The sequence below is a fragment of the Plectropomus leopardus genome, chromosome 16 (assembly GCF_026936395.1).
Source record: "Plectropomus leopardus strain MGB_pleo_1.0 chromosome 16, ASM2693639v1, whole genome shotgun sequence".
NCBI lineage: Eukaryota > Metazoa > Chordata > Actinopteri > Perciformes > Serranidae > Plectropomus > Plectropomus leopardus.
This window is the reverse complement of record NC_142191.1, coordinates 30,222,321-30,237,830: the sequence shown is the minus strand read 5'-3', so window position 1 is coordinate 30,237,830 and position 15,510 is coordinate 30,222,321. Positions and strand designations below refer to the sequence as shown.

Genomic DNA, 15,510 nt, shown 5'->3' with positions numbered 1-15,510 from the left:
CACATCCGATCCTACAGTAAGTCTAAAATACACAGTGAAAACAAAATTGTTACATTCATACTGTTAAGTTACAAAAAGTGCACCACTGACACCCATTCAAACTGCAATGTTTGATGCCACAACCATCAAACAGAAAAACATGCATTGTATTATTTCTGGATGTCATTTTACCATTAAATTAGGATAAGACCATCATCATTAGGTGCCAAAACATCCACAAAACACGAAAGCTGATATGCACGTTTCTTTATTTCATAAAGAGAAATGGTGTCTAGACAAAAGAGTCATTTATATAACACTAGCAATTGAAATGAATGAAAATGGGGTTTGCACAATACTGTATTTACAATGGTTATTAAGTCATTTTAATTAATTAGGGTCATGTAGCATTTAAAAATTATAAAGGTAAGAACTCTTAGTAGAGAATAAGCAAAAAACAGCAAATTGACAATATTAACACAAAACAGTCATCTAGAAAAATGAAAGAAAAAAACAACTTGAACTACAAGCTTAAGAGCTATTACATTAAAAATGATGCACCAAAATCTACTAATACAATAATCCATATAATCTGTGTAAAAAGCATGTAGAAAAAACACCTGATGCAGTTTGCTGATACAGTCATTGACCAGTTTATGAGAGGTATGAAGGATTTCACAGGTAGATAAGTGTGAGAAAGTCCGCACTGGTGACTCAGGGATGGGGGCCCAGACCCCTGCATACACTCACTTCACTTGAATGTGAACTATGGCCTCTGCAAGTTCTAAGGCAAATATCGGAGGTGCATTCGTATCCATGTAATGCTGACCTATCCCAAAAGTTGGATTAAAGACCAGGTGAGAAAACTCACTCTGTGTCTTGTTATGCAACACCAAAAACCAGTCCAATTGAACCGAGCGATTTTACATGGCAAAAAAATTGATCAAACATGACATGACACCTATTTGTAAACATTTTCCATTTTTATGTTTTACTCAATGATCTCAGCTGTTCAACCAGGATAGCAGATTTTTTTTTTCTTTTTTCAATAAAGTTGAGCAATCTGTGAGAAAGGCATGTTTTTTGTTCATATTCTTTTATAGAACAACCTTTGGAGTTGAAAAGCCAGTGTTTGTTTCAGAGAAGCAGCAACAAAAAATGTTTTAACTAAAACAAGACAAATACACAGCAAAAGGGTACGAGCGTTCAGTTACAGCAATCTGCTGTAATAGCCATAACCAAAAAAGTAACCTGTGGGATTCCTTGTATCGAAATATCAAACTCACAAATTCATTTTAGGTGTTGATGCTTATTATTACTGTTACAGAAAATTTAAAGCTGCACTAATCAATTTCTTTTTACCAACAATGGATCACATGACAATATGTAACGTGAAAGTGGTTGCCTGTAGTGACAAACCACCCAGCCAGGCCACCAACATTGTTGGATGTTGAAAGGTAAATGTCTCATTGGAACATTAATTTGACGTAGAATACTGATGATGATATTTTGTTGGTCTTCAATTGTGTTAATTAACCAAAATCCAGTGTATTCCAAACGTTTCATTCCACACGCATGCACTGTTTTTTACGTTTTCCAACAAAAAGGTAAATGCAACCAAATTTGCAGATATCCCACGTAATTGTGAGCCAATAATTCTTGCATGACACACGTATTTTGGAAGGCTATGATCACAGTCGGTCCCATAAGGAGGCATGTTTGGGTAGTCAATGGGTCAAAACCCACTGGACTTTCGCCCATGACATTCCCAGGGTGTTCAAAACTGTGCAATTTCAATGAACTTTGAGTCATTTAAGGCATGTCGCCACTGTTTTACTTTTCCTAAACCTAACCCGATTTCCATTTCAACCAAAATTTAATGTCTGTCCGATGCAAGAGTCCATTGTCATACTGACATTTGGAGCAGAAAATTATACCCAACACTGCTTTTAGGGCTTTTTAAAATCTTTTTTTTAGCAAAGTAGTTTGGTTTTCCAAGCAGCAATTGCTCACATCAATCTTGTTTACAGCAGCAGCAGGTGGCTCTTTTTAACAAAAAAAAAAGCTTTGGAAAAATCATTGTACACTACCTGCCAAACACTAAATGGCTTGTTCTGCTGCCACCGAGTGGCCAAGAAATTAATTAATGCAGCTTTAAGTAAAACATTTTTAAGGTACTTTTTTTCTTTGATTTTCAAACAAAGCAAGTAAAAAAAATCTGCTTTAGAATGATATAGAGAGCAGGTTCAAATGCTTGGCACCCTGAGATACTGAAGGGTCAACTCCCCTGAATGACAAGGAAACATGTTATATCTAACCATGCATATAGTTTTGGTTTTAGTCACCTATTTTTTGAGATTGTCTTAAATACTGTTCACAGCAACATGATTATCCAGGGTAACAGGACAATACTTCTGCAGAGAAATGTTGCATTTCTTCAGTGATGTTAGCACCACAAAGGCATCTCCTCCAGGCAGAAATTTCAAGAGACGAATATCCCAAAACCTGGACCAATACTTCAAAATCCATAAAACCAGAACTATCTGCATGACTAGACGCTAAATATAAGTGAGAATTTTCTATAAATATTTTTGTACTGACCCCTTAAACAACATTGAAAATGTTGTAGATGCGGACATTAACTCATCTCATTGAAGCAGAGACAGACGGTTACTGTACTTTGACCAAACAGTCAGTTTTGGAGCATGCAGCAAAACTCGAAGAGTTTATAAGTCTTGAGCAAAAGCTTTTCTGACTGCAGGGAGAACTTCAGGGGCCTCTGTTTACATTTATAAGAGGAATTATGCTATGTAAAAACAAGAATATGATCATTGTAGTACTACAAAGACACCTGAGGAGACACCCAGGGGCCTTTGTTACAATAGTTCTGCTACAACAAAACCTTCACAAATTCATTTTCTCCAAACAGAAAGAGTCGATGCTCTCCGATGCAACATCAGACTTACTCAATTTAAGATCAAACACATGAAAAAGTACATGAACAGAAAAAGAGTTGCATAACATTTGCAGATAATAAACTTCTGTAATGTGGATGGTTCCACTTTTAGTTTTCTGGCTTGAACCTGGCAGAATCTCCACATGGGTAAAATACTGTTAAATATGCATAAAAGAATGAAAAGAGCACAAATAGGATAGAGGGCTTAACAAACACAAGAAACCACACCAGTCGATGAAGAACCACTACTGCTCTGCACTCAGGCTGTGCCACAATGTGTGTGCTGTGTGTGTATTGTATGGATATATGTGTTTGTGTGCATGTGTTTGTGCATTTATGGGTCTATGTACCAGTCTTTTAAGAATTTAAAGACAGGTTTATAAAATACACTTACTCTTTTCGACTGTATAACAGAAACAATCTCACACGAGAGATCTTAGTTTAAACTACATCTAAAATGTACATCATTTAAAGTCAGGGGGGAGAACTTCGAAACATTTCATACAAACTTTAAAGCCCCAGTCCAAGATTTATTTGGCCAAAAAAATAGAATTTTTTAGGAATTTAGATTTGGTACCTGAAAAATATTTTCAATAAAAACACTGTGCTTCAGCGGGGGAGTAGGTAGGTGGTGTCACGGGATGTGGGTAATTGCTAGGCTATCTTAGGCATTGTTCAGACTACTAGCACAAATCCATTATTGGCATGTCTAGATTGATTTCAGAACATCTGGATAACAAAAGAACAATCAATTTCTGCAATTTGGAGGTGCCAAAACAATCGACCTCTTATTGGAATGCTGCAACATCACTGTAGCTATATAGCCTGTGATGGTTAAATTGTTACCTAATCAACCCATGCAAAAAGGCTGGTGATGTGTCAACACACAAATCCAAACTTATTACTTGCAAATTGCAGTTTGAACAGTCTGTTTCCAACATTTGATTTGAGCAATGCATGGGCTGTGGTACAGGACTTTCACCCATGAGACTGCTGTTTGTGTCCTGTGTGAAAGTAAAATTCGATGTTGACTTCTTTCAACTTTATGTACTTAACGTCCTTTAGAAACATCAATATCTAACATCAGTACGTCACATACTTACATCACTTTATAATGTGCTCATGTCCCATGACATAGTTATTTTAACCAAAAAAAAAAAAAATCTCAAAACCTAAGTATTTTGGTGCCTAAACCCAACCACGCTGCTACCACGTAATTTAACACATTACATGCCATCACCATGTGATGCATCGTTAAGAGGCTGGGTCATTTCGCATATCTGTGAGATCTTGTTGGACTGGAGAAACAAATCGGATTTGCCTGCAGTCTGAATGTAGCCTTAGTAGCACCCCATATGACTTGCTATATGTGGTTATTCAAGGTTTACGGTCGATATTCTAAGATTAATGACTTCTTATTACAGCTCTTTCTATCAGAATTAGAACCCTTTGTAAGTTTAAAAAAGGCTCTGTGAGATCTGCTTCACATATACACCAATGGCAACTTTCTGTTGTTGGTCTGCATTTTTATCATACATCATCACAAATGTCGATGCGAGCTAAGTTTTTCAAAATTTCAGATTTCACATATTGTGCCAGCTTATTTCAGACTACCTAGCCTGTTCGTATTTCTAGGTTCCTAAATTACAACGCTTTGTATGCCCCTTGGCACATGGTATTGACGCCAGAGGCGCTCATTAGCATCTTTATGAGACACACTGCGCTTTCAACTTATTCTGAAGAGTTAGCATGTCATGACTTACGACTAAGTTTGACTACCTTGAAAATATGATGTCATCAAAAAGGGTGGGGCTTGTAGCAGTTGAATTTCTAAATAAGAAGCTAGCAAAAATCAGTGGCTAGCGTAGAGGTTATTTTAGCTTTAGCTCTCTATTAAGCTGCTTGCCAGTTTGGATTGGGGCTTTAAAGAACAATGAAAAAGCTTCACTGTCCAATTAAATGTAACCTTTGTGCTAGAGTGTGTCCCTGCTCGTCGCTCTGAGAGCCCGCCTCTAGTGAAGGTTGAAAAAATCCAGCTTGTCTTGCCAGTTTATACATAGACATTTTAAAAATATATCATTTTAAAAGCAGACTGCTCCAGTAGAGAACTCACGAGGCAAACAGAAGCTAGACAAACTAACTAGGCCTATAGCTATAGGCAGCATGCATGCACATCACAGAGGAGGATGTTCCAACAAATGCACAATTAGGGCAAAACGTGTTACTATCTTATATGATTGTTACTCAATCATTTGGACGACACATACACTGCTTTCACATCAAATGAAATCTGAATTAGCTTATTCAATTCCTAAATAATACAAATATATTGTGTGAACACTCTTATGCTTAAAACGTTAGCTTCTTTTTTTTAGGTTTCCGATACGTCTTCTTCATTTTCTGAATTGTATATTCATATGATCACATCAACTAGATGTTTTTTTCTTGAAGTGCCAATTTAAGTGCTGGAGTCTCAGACTTTTAAGGGGTCTGAAACAAAGATGAAGACCCTTATTGAAGTGCTAAATGGCTCTGAGCGCTTGGGGCCTGAAACAAGGTGCCTAATTTAAGTCTTTTTTTTTCTTTTTGTCAAGTTGTGTCTATTTAAATTGGGACTAATTTAAAATAAAAACACCTGCCTTTATTTATCTTTTTTTGTGGGCTGTATCCTAACATTAAACGGCTGAAGAAACTCAAAGCGAGAGTGTACACAAATAGCATCTTCAAATACTGATAAGAAATAACCTCCAAAAAACACAAGGCAGAACCCTTTTTTTTCACATTTAAAGAGGAGTCGAAGGTGGAGAGGAGCATCGCGTTCAAAATCTCGAATGTCAAACTTTTATACATGCATGGGGCTCAAAATTTGACGTGTCGACGTGTCTGTGTGTACTGCGTGTGTATGTTTACATGTTATCGAGCTGATTTCCTGAGTTTAGGAACGCCCCACCGTGACGGCGAGCATTCGTTAGGCAGGACAGGAAACAGCAAAGCAAAGATTTTTCCCTTAGCAAAAAGGTGCTTGATATAACCCCGGTGAAAAAAGAATCATCTAAGCCTCTACCTGTACAAAAATCACTGTTACAGTCATCATGCTCCATACTATGTACATTTCTGCCCAAACAAGCACTTTGAAAGTCACCGTCACAACATCCAAATACAATGGTATTGCTGATGAGTGGGAAATAAAAAATAGCCATTTGCGAGAAAAACCTTTTTCTTTCCTTTCAATTCAGTGCTGAGGAAGGCAAAGGAGGAATGTTTTCAGTTACAGCCTGTACAAAGTTCTCCTGTACAGAAATACAAATGCCAGACGCTTGAAGACATTTTTGCATATGAACATTTTACAGTCTGACTGCATCGCAACTTCCTCGTGTACAGAAGCTGTGTTCTCATTTTTCCATGAATTCTGTTGAACATTCAGAGGATTTTTTTTTCCTTTTCCTGAGTTTGAATTGCCGTGACGAAAAGGGCCACTGAGATATAGCGAGAGAAGAACCACAAACAGAGAGAGAAAAAGAGAGAGCGAGAGAGACAGAAAGAGGTAGAGATTGATAGAGACAGAGTGGGAAAAAAAGAGAAGAAGAGCAAAGGCAGGAACAGAGATACTGTCGGTACACAGAGAGACAAAGAGAGCTGCTGTTTAGGTCCGATGAGGTTCGACTTTGAGTTATGATGTGTGAAGAACGGAGTCTTCACCGTAGAGGTTGCTGTCGGGGCAGGTTTAGCACCATTGTAAGGGTTTGGTGAGAAGTTCCCACTCTGTCATGGTAAGAGGAGAATACCTGGAGAACAGTATTGCTGCTGTTAAGACAACTTTAGTGTCAACCGTTCAACAAAAAAAAAAAAAAAGACAGCACAAAAAGACATAAATACAAACAAAGCTTGTTTTTCAGTGAACACTGGCAGAGGCTGACCGTCTCAGCAACCCCCGAGAGAGGGTTTGTCAGAAGAGTAAAATTAAATAATAAAAAAACATCCAAAAACAACAACACAGAAAACTACCACTAGTTAGTGCAGTCCTTCCTCGGCTGCTCGTCAGTTGTACATTTGTCAGTCATTTCCTGGCAAAAATCCACTGTTACCGTCTGGTTGGATTTCTCCGCGGACTTTGCGTACAAGCTGGCGTCCGTATCTTTGTCCGCCCCGTTCCTGATGGCCGAGTCGGGCTCGCTCTCCGAGGGGCCGGGCGAGCCGTGGAAGCTGGGCTCCGGTGTGGCGGAGCCTGAGTGGGCGGTGAGGTCGATGCTGGTGGTGGTGATGTTGGTGGTGGAGGCGGGGCTCGGGACAGGCTTGGGCTCGTGGGCAGCGTTGATGCTGGCAGTCGAGTTGGCAGGCCGCAGCACGGGGCAGTAGTGGTGTAAAGACTGGACCTGTTCAGGGCTCAGCTGGACGTCCCTGCACACCTCCTGGGACAGACAGGAGAAGTTCTCCCACAGCTCTCCCATGCATGCCTTCAGCTGGTTCCTCTCAGTCAGCAGCTTCTCCTTCTCACACACCTGCACAAATACACAAACTCATGAGTATGAGTTTCACTTTATTCTATATTACCAAAACGTATTCTGTTGTCGAAGTTCCTACTTAATGCGAGCAGAGGTGGACAGAACTCATGTTTCTGAATTTTGTCCCTCAGAACTTACACTAGAGGCACATTAAGATGGTGTCTTGTAAATCCTGCTCCAATGTTCATATGAGCACCTGACTGTTGTTTTAGAGAGTAATTTACGTATTTTTCAACCTGGACCCTTTTTTTCCCATAATATTGTGTCAAAAGGCGGGTTTCCATTAACCCTAAAGAGGCACTAATTGAAATTGCGAATATAAAATATGCATAACGGAGACACGTCAATTTCAACTCCCATTTATCGCAAAAAGGTTTTTATGCTCACATGAGCTGGTATTTCAGGCGAATTGAAAAAACAATATTTCACACAACTGCAATGGAAACATTTCTAGCTTTTCTAGGTCACATGATGCTATGGCTGTGTGCTTGTCAGTAGGAACTGGCTCCCTCATGATGCAGCAGGCGCTATAAGGTATTATTGCACCTCATAACTCTTGAGCCAAAAGTTAAGGGGCTCGCCTTTCCATTATCACTCGCATAACACGCCTACGTTGCCTTCAATTAGAAATAATGATGGCTAGTGTGGTGGCTGCAATAGAAATAAAGCTGCTGATGTTCTGAACATCCATCACCGTGATTCTTGGAATGTTATCACCAGAGAAGTCACATAACATAACTCAATTGAAATGCTGTCATCTTGCAATTGTGTTTTTTGGATATTTCAAAAATATCAATAACAATAACAACAATTTTGTGCAAGTCTATAATGGAAACCTGTCTTATGTGACTCATGGAGTCAACAATGTTTGAAATTGGTCAAGCAAGACTGTTGCATTCTGCGATGGAACCACAGGGAGGATTTCTGCAGAGTCGATTTCCAGCTAATTAAAGTGCTTGTTTTTGCCACTGAAAGGCTTGGTCGTTTTTTTTATTACTTACATTATGGAGAGACTCCCTGCATATGGACCTTTTTGATACATAGTAAGATTGGTTTTGTTTAAATACAGCTATCGGGAAATTGCTATCAGGAAACACACCACCATCCATGTGGAAAAACAAACATTTCATCTAAAATAACATTAAGAAGTCAGAATAAAAATGGTCAAAAAAGCAGTGATAGTATAACATGTAATTAAAAATAGAATCAAAAATTCATGGTGTAATATGTCATCCAATCTACCATAAAAAAATCATAGTATATGTATGTTGTCCAAAACAGCATAAAAAAGTCATAGTATATGTCATCCGAAATAGTACAAAAAAAGTTGTACAACAGTATTTCATAAAAAACAATTCAAAAGTCACAATATAGTATTTCATTCAAAGTATTATAAAAAACTCATACAATGATATGTCCCCCAAAATGGCATAAAAAGTTCAATCTGTAGTTTTTCATGGAAAATTACATAAAAAAATATAGTATATTATTCAGAATAGAATGAAAAAATCTATACTGTGATATGTCATCAAAATTAGATTAAAAAGTCATAGTATAGTGTGTCATCCACAACAGCAAAACTAGTTATAGTTTATCATGGACTCCACAATAGCATAAAAACACCGTAAAACATGTCTTCCAAGATAGCGTATGAAAGTCACAGTACACTACGTCGTCCAAAATAGCACAAAAAAGTCATAGCATATTTTGTCATCGCAGACAGCAACAAAAGTCATAATTCAGCATTTTGTCCAAAATAACATAAAGATATACTACAGCATGTTTTCCAAAATAGCATAAAAAGTCAATATAGTATGTTATCCAAAACAGCATAAAAAAAGTCACAGTCAAACACAGTAGTATAATGTGTTATACAAAGTCCGAAAAAACATCATATCATGTTGTCTAAATTTCCATAAAAAAGTCACTATATATGATGTCACTCAAACTGTCATGAAAATGTCACAGTATAGTGTGTTGTCCAAAATAGTCCAAAAAGTCATACTGGTGGAAAGTCAACATACCAGTTTTCTGATCTCACACTCCAGGTTTAGGATGCAGTCGAGCTTCCTCTTGCGGCACCGCTGCGCTGCAATGCGGTTCTTACTCCGCCGCCTCACGTCATGAATAAACTCGAGCTGCTCCGAGGTCAGTTTGTGCATTTTCACCAACATTTGGAAGTCATTCCGTGGAAGATTTGTGATTTGATCTACAGGGAAAGGCAGCTTCACCTGGAAAAGGAAAAAAAAGACCAGACATTATGTATAAGACAGATGCATTTTTAGGTATTATTGAGCATTAAATAACGTGGAAAACAACTGCCTATTATGCACAAAACGCTAAGTTCAACTTTGAGTTGATAAATCCACAATTAGAAGAGCAACTTCTGCCACTGTACCGCCTTCACATACTAGCTGCCACTCTGGTTATTTACTTGATAGTGTTTTTGGCACTGTTTCAGGTTTTAACAGCCTCAGGAGGCTTTATTGTTCAAATGCACAGAAATTACACATAGTGGGTTTTCCAGAGAGGCTTCTGTTATTTTCTCTCTAAATTTGCCTTAAATACACCAGCATTTGTTTTTTCTCCCAAATTATATAACCAGCAGTGTAAAGAGGGAAACAACTAATGAATCAATTTTACAAACTTGTTTTGCATTTTGCAGCGGAATGACTTGCATTTCACTCACCAGTGACTTATTATCAGGAGATACAGAACAGCTCTCCACAATGAGGAGAGGTGATTTGCATCATGTTTCTTAGAAAACAAACATGACCCTGAAGAATAGAGTGCCGCAGGACAGACGTTTTTTTGTAGGCAAACCCCGAAGTTAGCATCGCCCGTACGATTTACAAAATCCACTGAGATTTTTCCAATGGAAGTTAAATTATTACAAAAAATACAGCAAGTTCTGTGGCAAACAAAAGTTTACTAAGTCATATGAGAGGATTTAGTTTTAAGTTGCTCTTTAAAATATCAGTTTAGACATTTAAAAAAAATAATAATTGTAAAATTTTACATTTATTTTCATAAAGCACTCTAGAGTGCTTTTTTTTTTTGGACGCCCATGCCACTCCATACTTTGGGGCCGCAGACGCTGTTACATGATTCAAATTTCAATTTCCAAACAAACAACAACAAAAACATCTAACTTATCTATTTTTTAATTTACATTTTTTAGTTTATTTTAACACATTGGAAGTCTATGTTTGTTTTTGTGGCACACATCTGACTCCACACTTTTTGAGCCAAAGTCCCTTTAAACCCATTTCTAAATGGTCTCCTCCCCTTGCATAAAAGTTGACTTGATTTTTTACATTTATCAATTTATTATTTTAATTTAGTGCTTCGGAAGTCTATGTTTATTTCTTTGGCACACACTGGACTCCACATTTTTTGAGCCATAGTTACTTATACATGATTTACATCTCAATTACATGCACTTTGGACATGCGATTATTTTTGTGGCTCACACCGGATTCAATACTTTAACTCACTTTTACATGACTTACATCTAAATTTCAAAACAAGCAAAAACAAATATACCTCTGACTTTGCTTACTAAACACCTCCTGTGTGATTTCATGAGGGAGAATTAATGAAGGATTATGGCTTAATTTACCAGGTACGTACAGGAGAATTTACAAGGTGAGCCAATGTATCATTTTTGTCTACTTATTCTGAGACAGTTACTACATCTGTCCACAAGATGGCAAAAGAGCACTGCCTCGCACGCCTCACCGATCAGGACACGGTGAGCCTTCGTCTCTCTCCGCCTTATATTTAACATGTAGCACATTCTCAAGCAGAGGGGAAAAGGTGATCCAAGAAAAGCGCCCCTCTCCATCTGTCCCTTAGCACCTGGAAAGATGCCAGCGTGACAGATTTGGGTGTGGGTGGGGGGGGGGGGGGGGGGGGTGACTTGTCAACCTGATCCAAATCAATGTCAGGTGATTTCTGGGGGCATGAAAATCTGCAGCAGTCTTTTCATTCTGCAGAACAAAAGAATTAGTGGAATAAATGCAGCAGTGATTTGGTGGCGTGAAGCACAATCAGAAAGCCGTGTGGTATTTCTTCACTGATATGACAACATATCAGGGTGGGATGTGTTTATTCTCTTTTTTCTCAGTTTGGAGAGCAACAATAAGTCGGCCTGTCTCTCCCTCAGGTGATGGCAAACCTTATGATAAGCACATCACAGGCAGATCCACCCCAGCGGTATCTGTGTGCACCAGGGATCTGTAGCTTTAGGCGGCGAGAGAAGCAGCGGAGGCACAACAAAGAGCCAGAGGAAGACAGCCGGAGAGCTTGGCAGAGATGAGACGAGCTGCAGCTCTCTTTCTCCTCTCCCTTTCCCTTCCCCACGGTTGCCTCTGAGGAGCGCAGGAAGTCAAACAAAGGAGGAAGAGAGGAGAAAGAGGAGCAAACGCTGCTACTGTACCTGGCGGCTCGAGCCGGGGCCAGATGCTCCCCAGAGACCGTTAACCGCTCAGATGACTACAGGCTGCAGCAGAGGCGCAGCTCTGCCTCCACCAGACGGTACACAGCGGTGGCTGAGGCGTCACCTGGCGTAAGCGTCGAGCTCAGGGGGATAAAGCAAGGTGCCTACTCATGACAGAATCGAAATTACCCCTCGCTGAAGAGCAAATCTAGATGTCAATCTATCCCTGAGAGGGAAAATGGCTTGAGTTTCCTCATTAGGAGTGCAGCCCTCTGAGCCGCCAGGAGCCCTATTTCTCATCTCAGCTCGACATCTGCATGCAGACACATGAATAAATAATGACACGAGCTTTCAAGGCCACACTCGGCTCTCGATACTTTGCCGGGGCATGGCAACTCCAGCCTCAAAGAGAGGCGTGGGGGAAGCTATAAAGCATCAGAACGAGCTGCCTCCTTCATCTAAAGACGAGGAGATGACTCTGTTTGTGATCCGATGGCTTATGTGATCAGATAGCTCAAACAGAGATGAGCCATCCCACTACAGAGTCTAACGGCCAAACCCGGACTAGAAAAACAAGGGGAAGGAGACGCAGCGACCTTGTGATGGTTTCTTTCTCCCCCTCATCCACCAGTCACTGGTTCGCAGGGGACGGCTAAATTTAGCCGCTTCACCGCGAGACCCAGTTCAGCAGTGAGGCTGCTGGGATGACAGAGTACGCTTCAGCGGTGGTCATAAATTCACACCCAACTGTTCTGGATTTACATTTCTCTCTCTTCATTCCTCCTCCCAACACGCAGTCACTCTCTTTCTCTGGGTCATTATGCTGCAAATGGGGTACGGAGTGAAAAGTAGGGCTCATCTGAGAACAGGGGCAGTGCTGTGCCGGGCCTCGGCCATAAAGCCTGCACTATTAAAAAATAATGGATGCTTCAAGGTCTCAAATTCAGGCTTAAAATACTATTTATGTGGGACAAGTGAAAAATTCAGTCAAAAGGGCGAGACGATCATTTTAACCTGCTGATTTTTTGTTCATTCAGTACGTGTTCTCTTTCAGCTCAAGGTCTTACTTTCATCCGCTGTGTCCAGCTTCTGTCTGATGTCTGAGTGCTCATCTTTTTTTGTCCTATTGAACTCCTTTTTAGCAACGTTGCCTTGGTTATAGTCATATTACTAAAGGAGGAATGAACTATAAAAAAATCTAGGAGGAAAAACTACTACCAAATTTTTTCAACAAAAACAAAAAAAAAGAAACATACGAACAAAAAAAGTAGAATTGACCTTTTTCTACAGAGCAGCTCGACATTTTGAATACATTTTGTCAATATTATCTATGATTTCTGACCACTTAACTTCTGTTGGCACCTTTTTAAAACTGTTTTTATTACTGACACATGAATATTATACTTGTTTTAGCGGATCTGCTTTTGTATTTTGTATCTTTTGTATGTTCTTATTTTACTTGTTCTTTTCATCTTGTACCTTTTATCACCTGCATTTCACTGTTGTTGTTTTTTATCTTTACACTTAGCATTATTCTGATCAGGGCCCTCAATTATATTTTTGAGTTTAAATAAAGGTGATTTTCTTGTTTTTAAGCTAGAGTCCAATCAGCCTCATCTCATCCCCATGGTGTTTTGTCACACCCTTTGGCATCTTTATGACACACAACAGGCCATCAGCTTACTCCAGTGTTAACCCATATGTGGCAATAGTTGATGCTGAGAGCAACTGACACATACACAAAAGTACTGAGCTGATAAATAAATTGCTGTGTGTAGAGGAATAGTTCCAGCATACTAGCAGTTCAGAAAGAAATAGTTCCAACATAAAACTGCTCACCACAAAGTCTTTGGACTGTCTCAATTATAGCAACCAGGTCATGATTTCAGGAAAGAGACATTGCTGTTGAGTTTTTTGAATATATTTTTTTTGGCACTTTAGCACCACAAGCCGTGTGCCATCTAGCACCATTGTATTAGAGAGAAGGCAGGCATCTCTACAGCCGATATCTCCAACACTTAGCAACTCACACCAAAACCATGATGTGATAAATAGAACTACAGGTAAGAAGAAAAATATGTATTTTTAAATTTCAAGGTGAACTGTCCCTTTACCCAACATATACTGATACCAGTTTTCTTATCTTACTCAGAGAAACAAAGCAAATAAATGTATTTCTCAAAAATGTTGCTTTATAACAACACATTATTAAGTTATTAAGTGCCGCAGTGGGTACTTCCAGCTCATGCCCCTTTGCTGCATGTCATCCTTTCTCTTGGCGAAGATGCCAATAAATGATTTTTAAAAGAAAAAAATCAGTTTGAATCTACATGTAAGGAAAGGTTAAGTAAGACATTTGTCCAGTGTGTGTGAGGCTGTGCAGCTGGCAGCCTGCAGCAGGGTGGGAAAGTTGGATGGATGACCTGGACTGGTGGAGGGCACTGTGATCTGCTCTCACCTGCAGTCTGTTGACCTGCTCTCAGGCTTTAACACTCACTTCATTCCCACAAAAGCTCTTTCACACAGGCCCTGGGGCTATCTACAGTGATATTTCCTCTGTCAGTTTGCTTTAAAAACTGAAGGCATTTTTGAAAATGACTGCTCAACACCTCCAGCTCAGGTCTGTGTAATACCGTTCCCTTATCTTATCCAAACGAAAATGAGATCTTATCTTGTAATATGAGGTTTAGAATCCTGCACATTCGTGTTTCATGCTATCTCTGTAATTAACCCTGTTACATCTCACATGCTTGTTAATGTGATTATAAAGAAGCATCACACACTCATGTCCTCAGTCAGATCTTAATAAAGATAATGTGCAGAAATGCAGTAGTTACTGTTGTGTCCCCGGGGGATAAAGTTATAATCTGCAACATTTTAAGATAAATAGATGGGTGTTATTAACCTGCTGAAACCTGGATCAGCATCTGTTTGCGTGTGCTGTGTTCAGACACCTTTTACAAGCTGAACCTCAGCATATTGGTTTGATTTATTTCGAAAACACAGAGAAAAAGACAGTGAGCAACCTGGCAAAAAAATGTCCCATATATTGCAGAAAATTAGATAAAGGAACACGATAATGTTTTTTTAAAAGGGGAAAATTACAAAAAAGAAGAAAAAAGTCTGGAAAATTATAATCATTATATTCGAATATTTGTACAATATTTATTTTAATAATTCTTTCAATTATATAAATATCTAATATTAAATTACAGAAAACATATATACCTAAAAAAATGTTTTAAATTTTCAGCACTTATTTGGGTCGACTTTTTGCTGATTTCTCGTTAATTGTTGGAATCAGAAACAAGACAGCAATGATTTTGACTGCATTGATATTCACTTTGAGTATTCAGCACCCAGTCTTAAAAGGTTTAACTGCGAGCGAGCGTGTTGTGTTGTATTATAATGTTTTCGCTAATTTTTGGGCCATGTCTTGCTAAACTGCTCATGGCCTTCTCCCCATGTTTTTGCAAGAAATCCAACAGATTTTTCCAGCTTTCAAAGATAATATCAACCTGTTCTAGGTTCATAAAAAGCTTTATTAGTGTAAAATGCATTCAGTGTCATGTAGAGATTTCCTGGAAATATCATCTGATGCTTGTTACTTTACTGGCAACAGCAACTGCAGT

The 15,510-nt window shown here is 38.9% G+C and overlaps 1 protein-coding gene across 3 annotated transcripts in view; it reads right to left on the bottom strand.

Moving 5' to 3' along the window:
• Positions 1-231: 231 nt before the first annotated feature.
• Positions 232-15,510, bottom strand: part of bach2b (BACH transcriptional regulator 2b) — a 124,527-nt gene continuing 109,248 nt past the window's right edge. For all 3 annotated transcript variants that reach the window (XM_088089309.1, XM_042504051.2, XM_088089310.1), the window contains 2 exons: positions 9,462-9,668; positions 232-7,434 (listed from right to left, as the gene is read on the bottom strand). In XM_088089309.1, the coding sequence (XP_087945435.1) occupies positions 6,943-7,434; positions 9,462-9,668 (699 nt within the window). In that variant the 3' untranslated portion in view covers positions 232-6,942. The remainder of the gene's footprint in view (positions 7,435-9,461; positions 9,669-15,510) is intronic.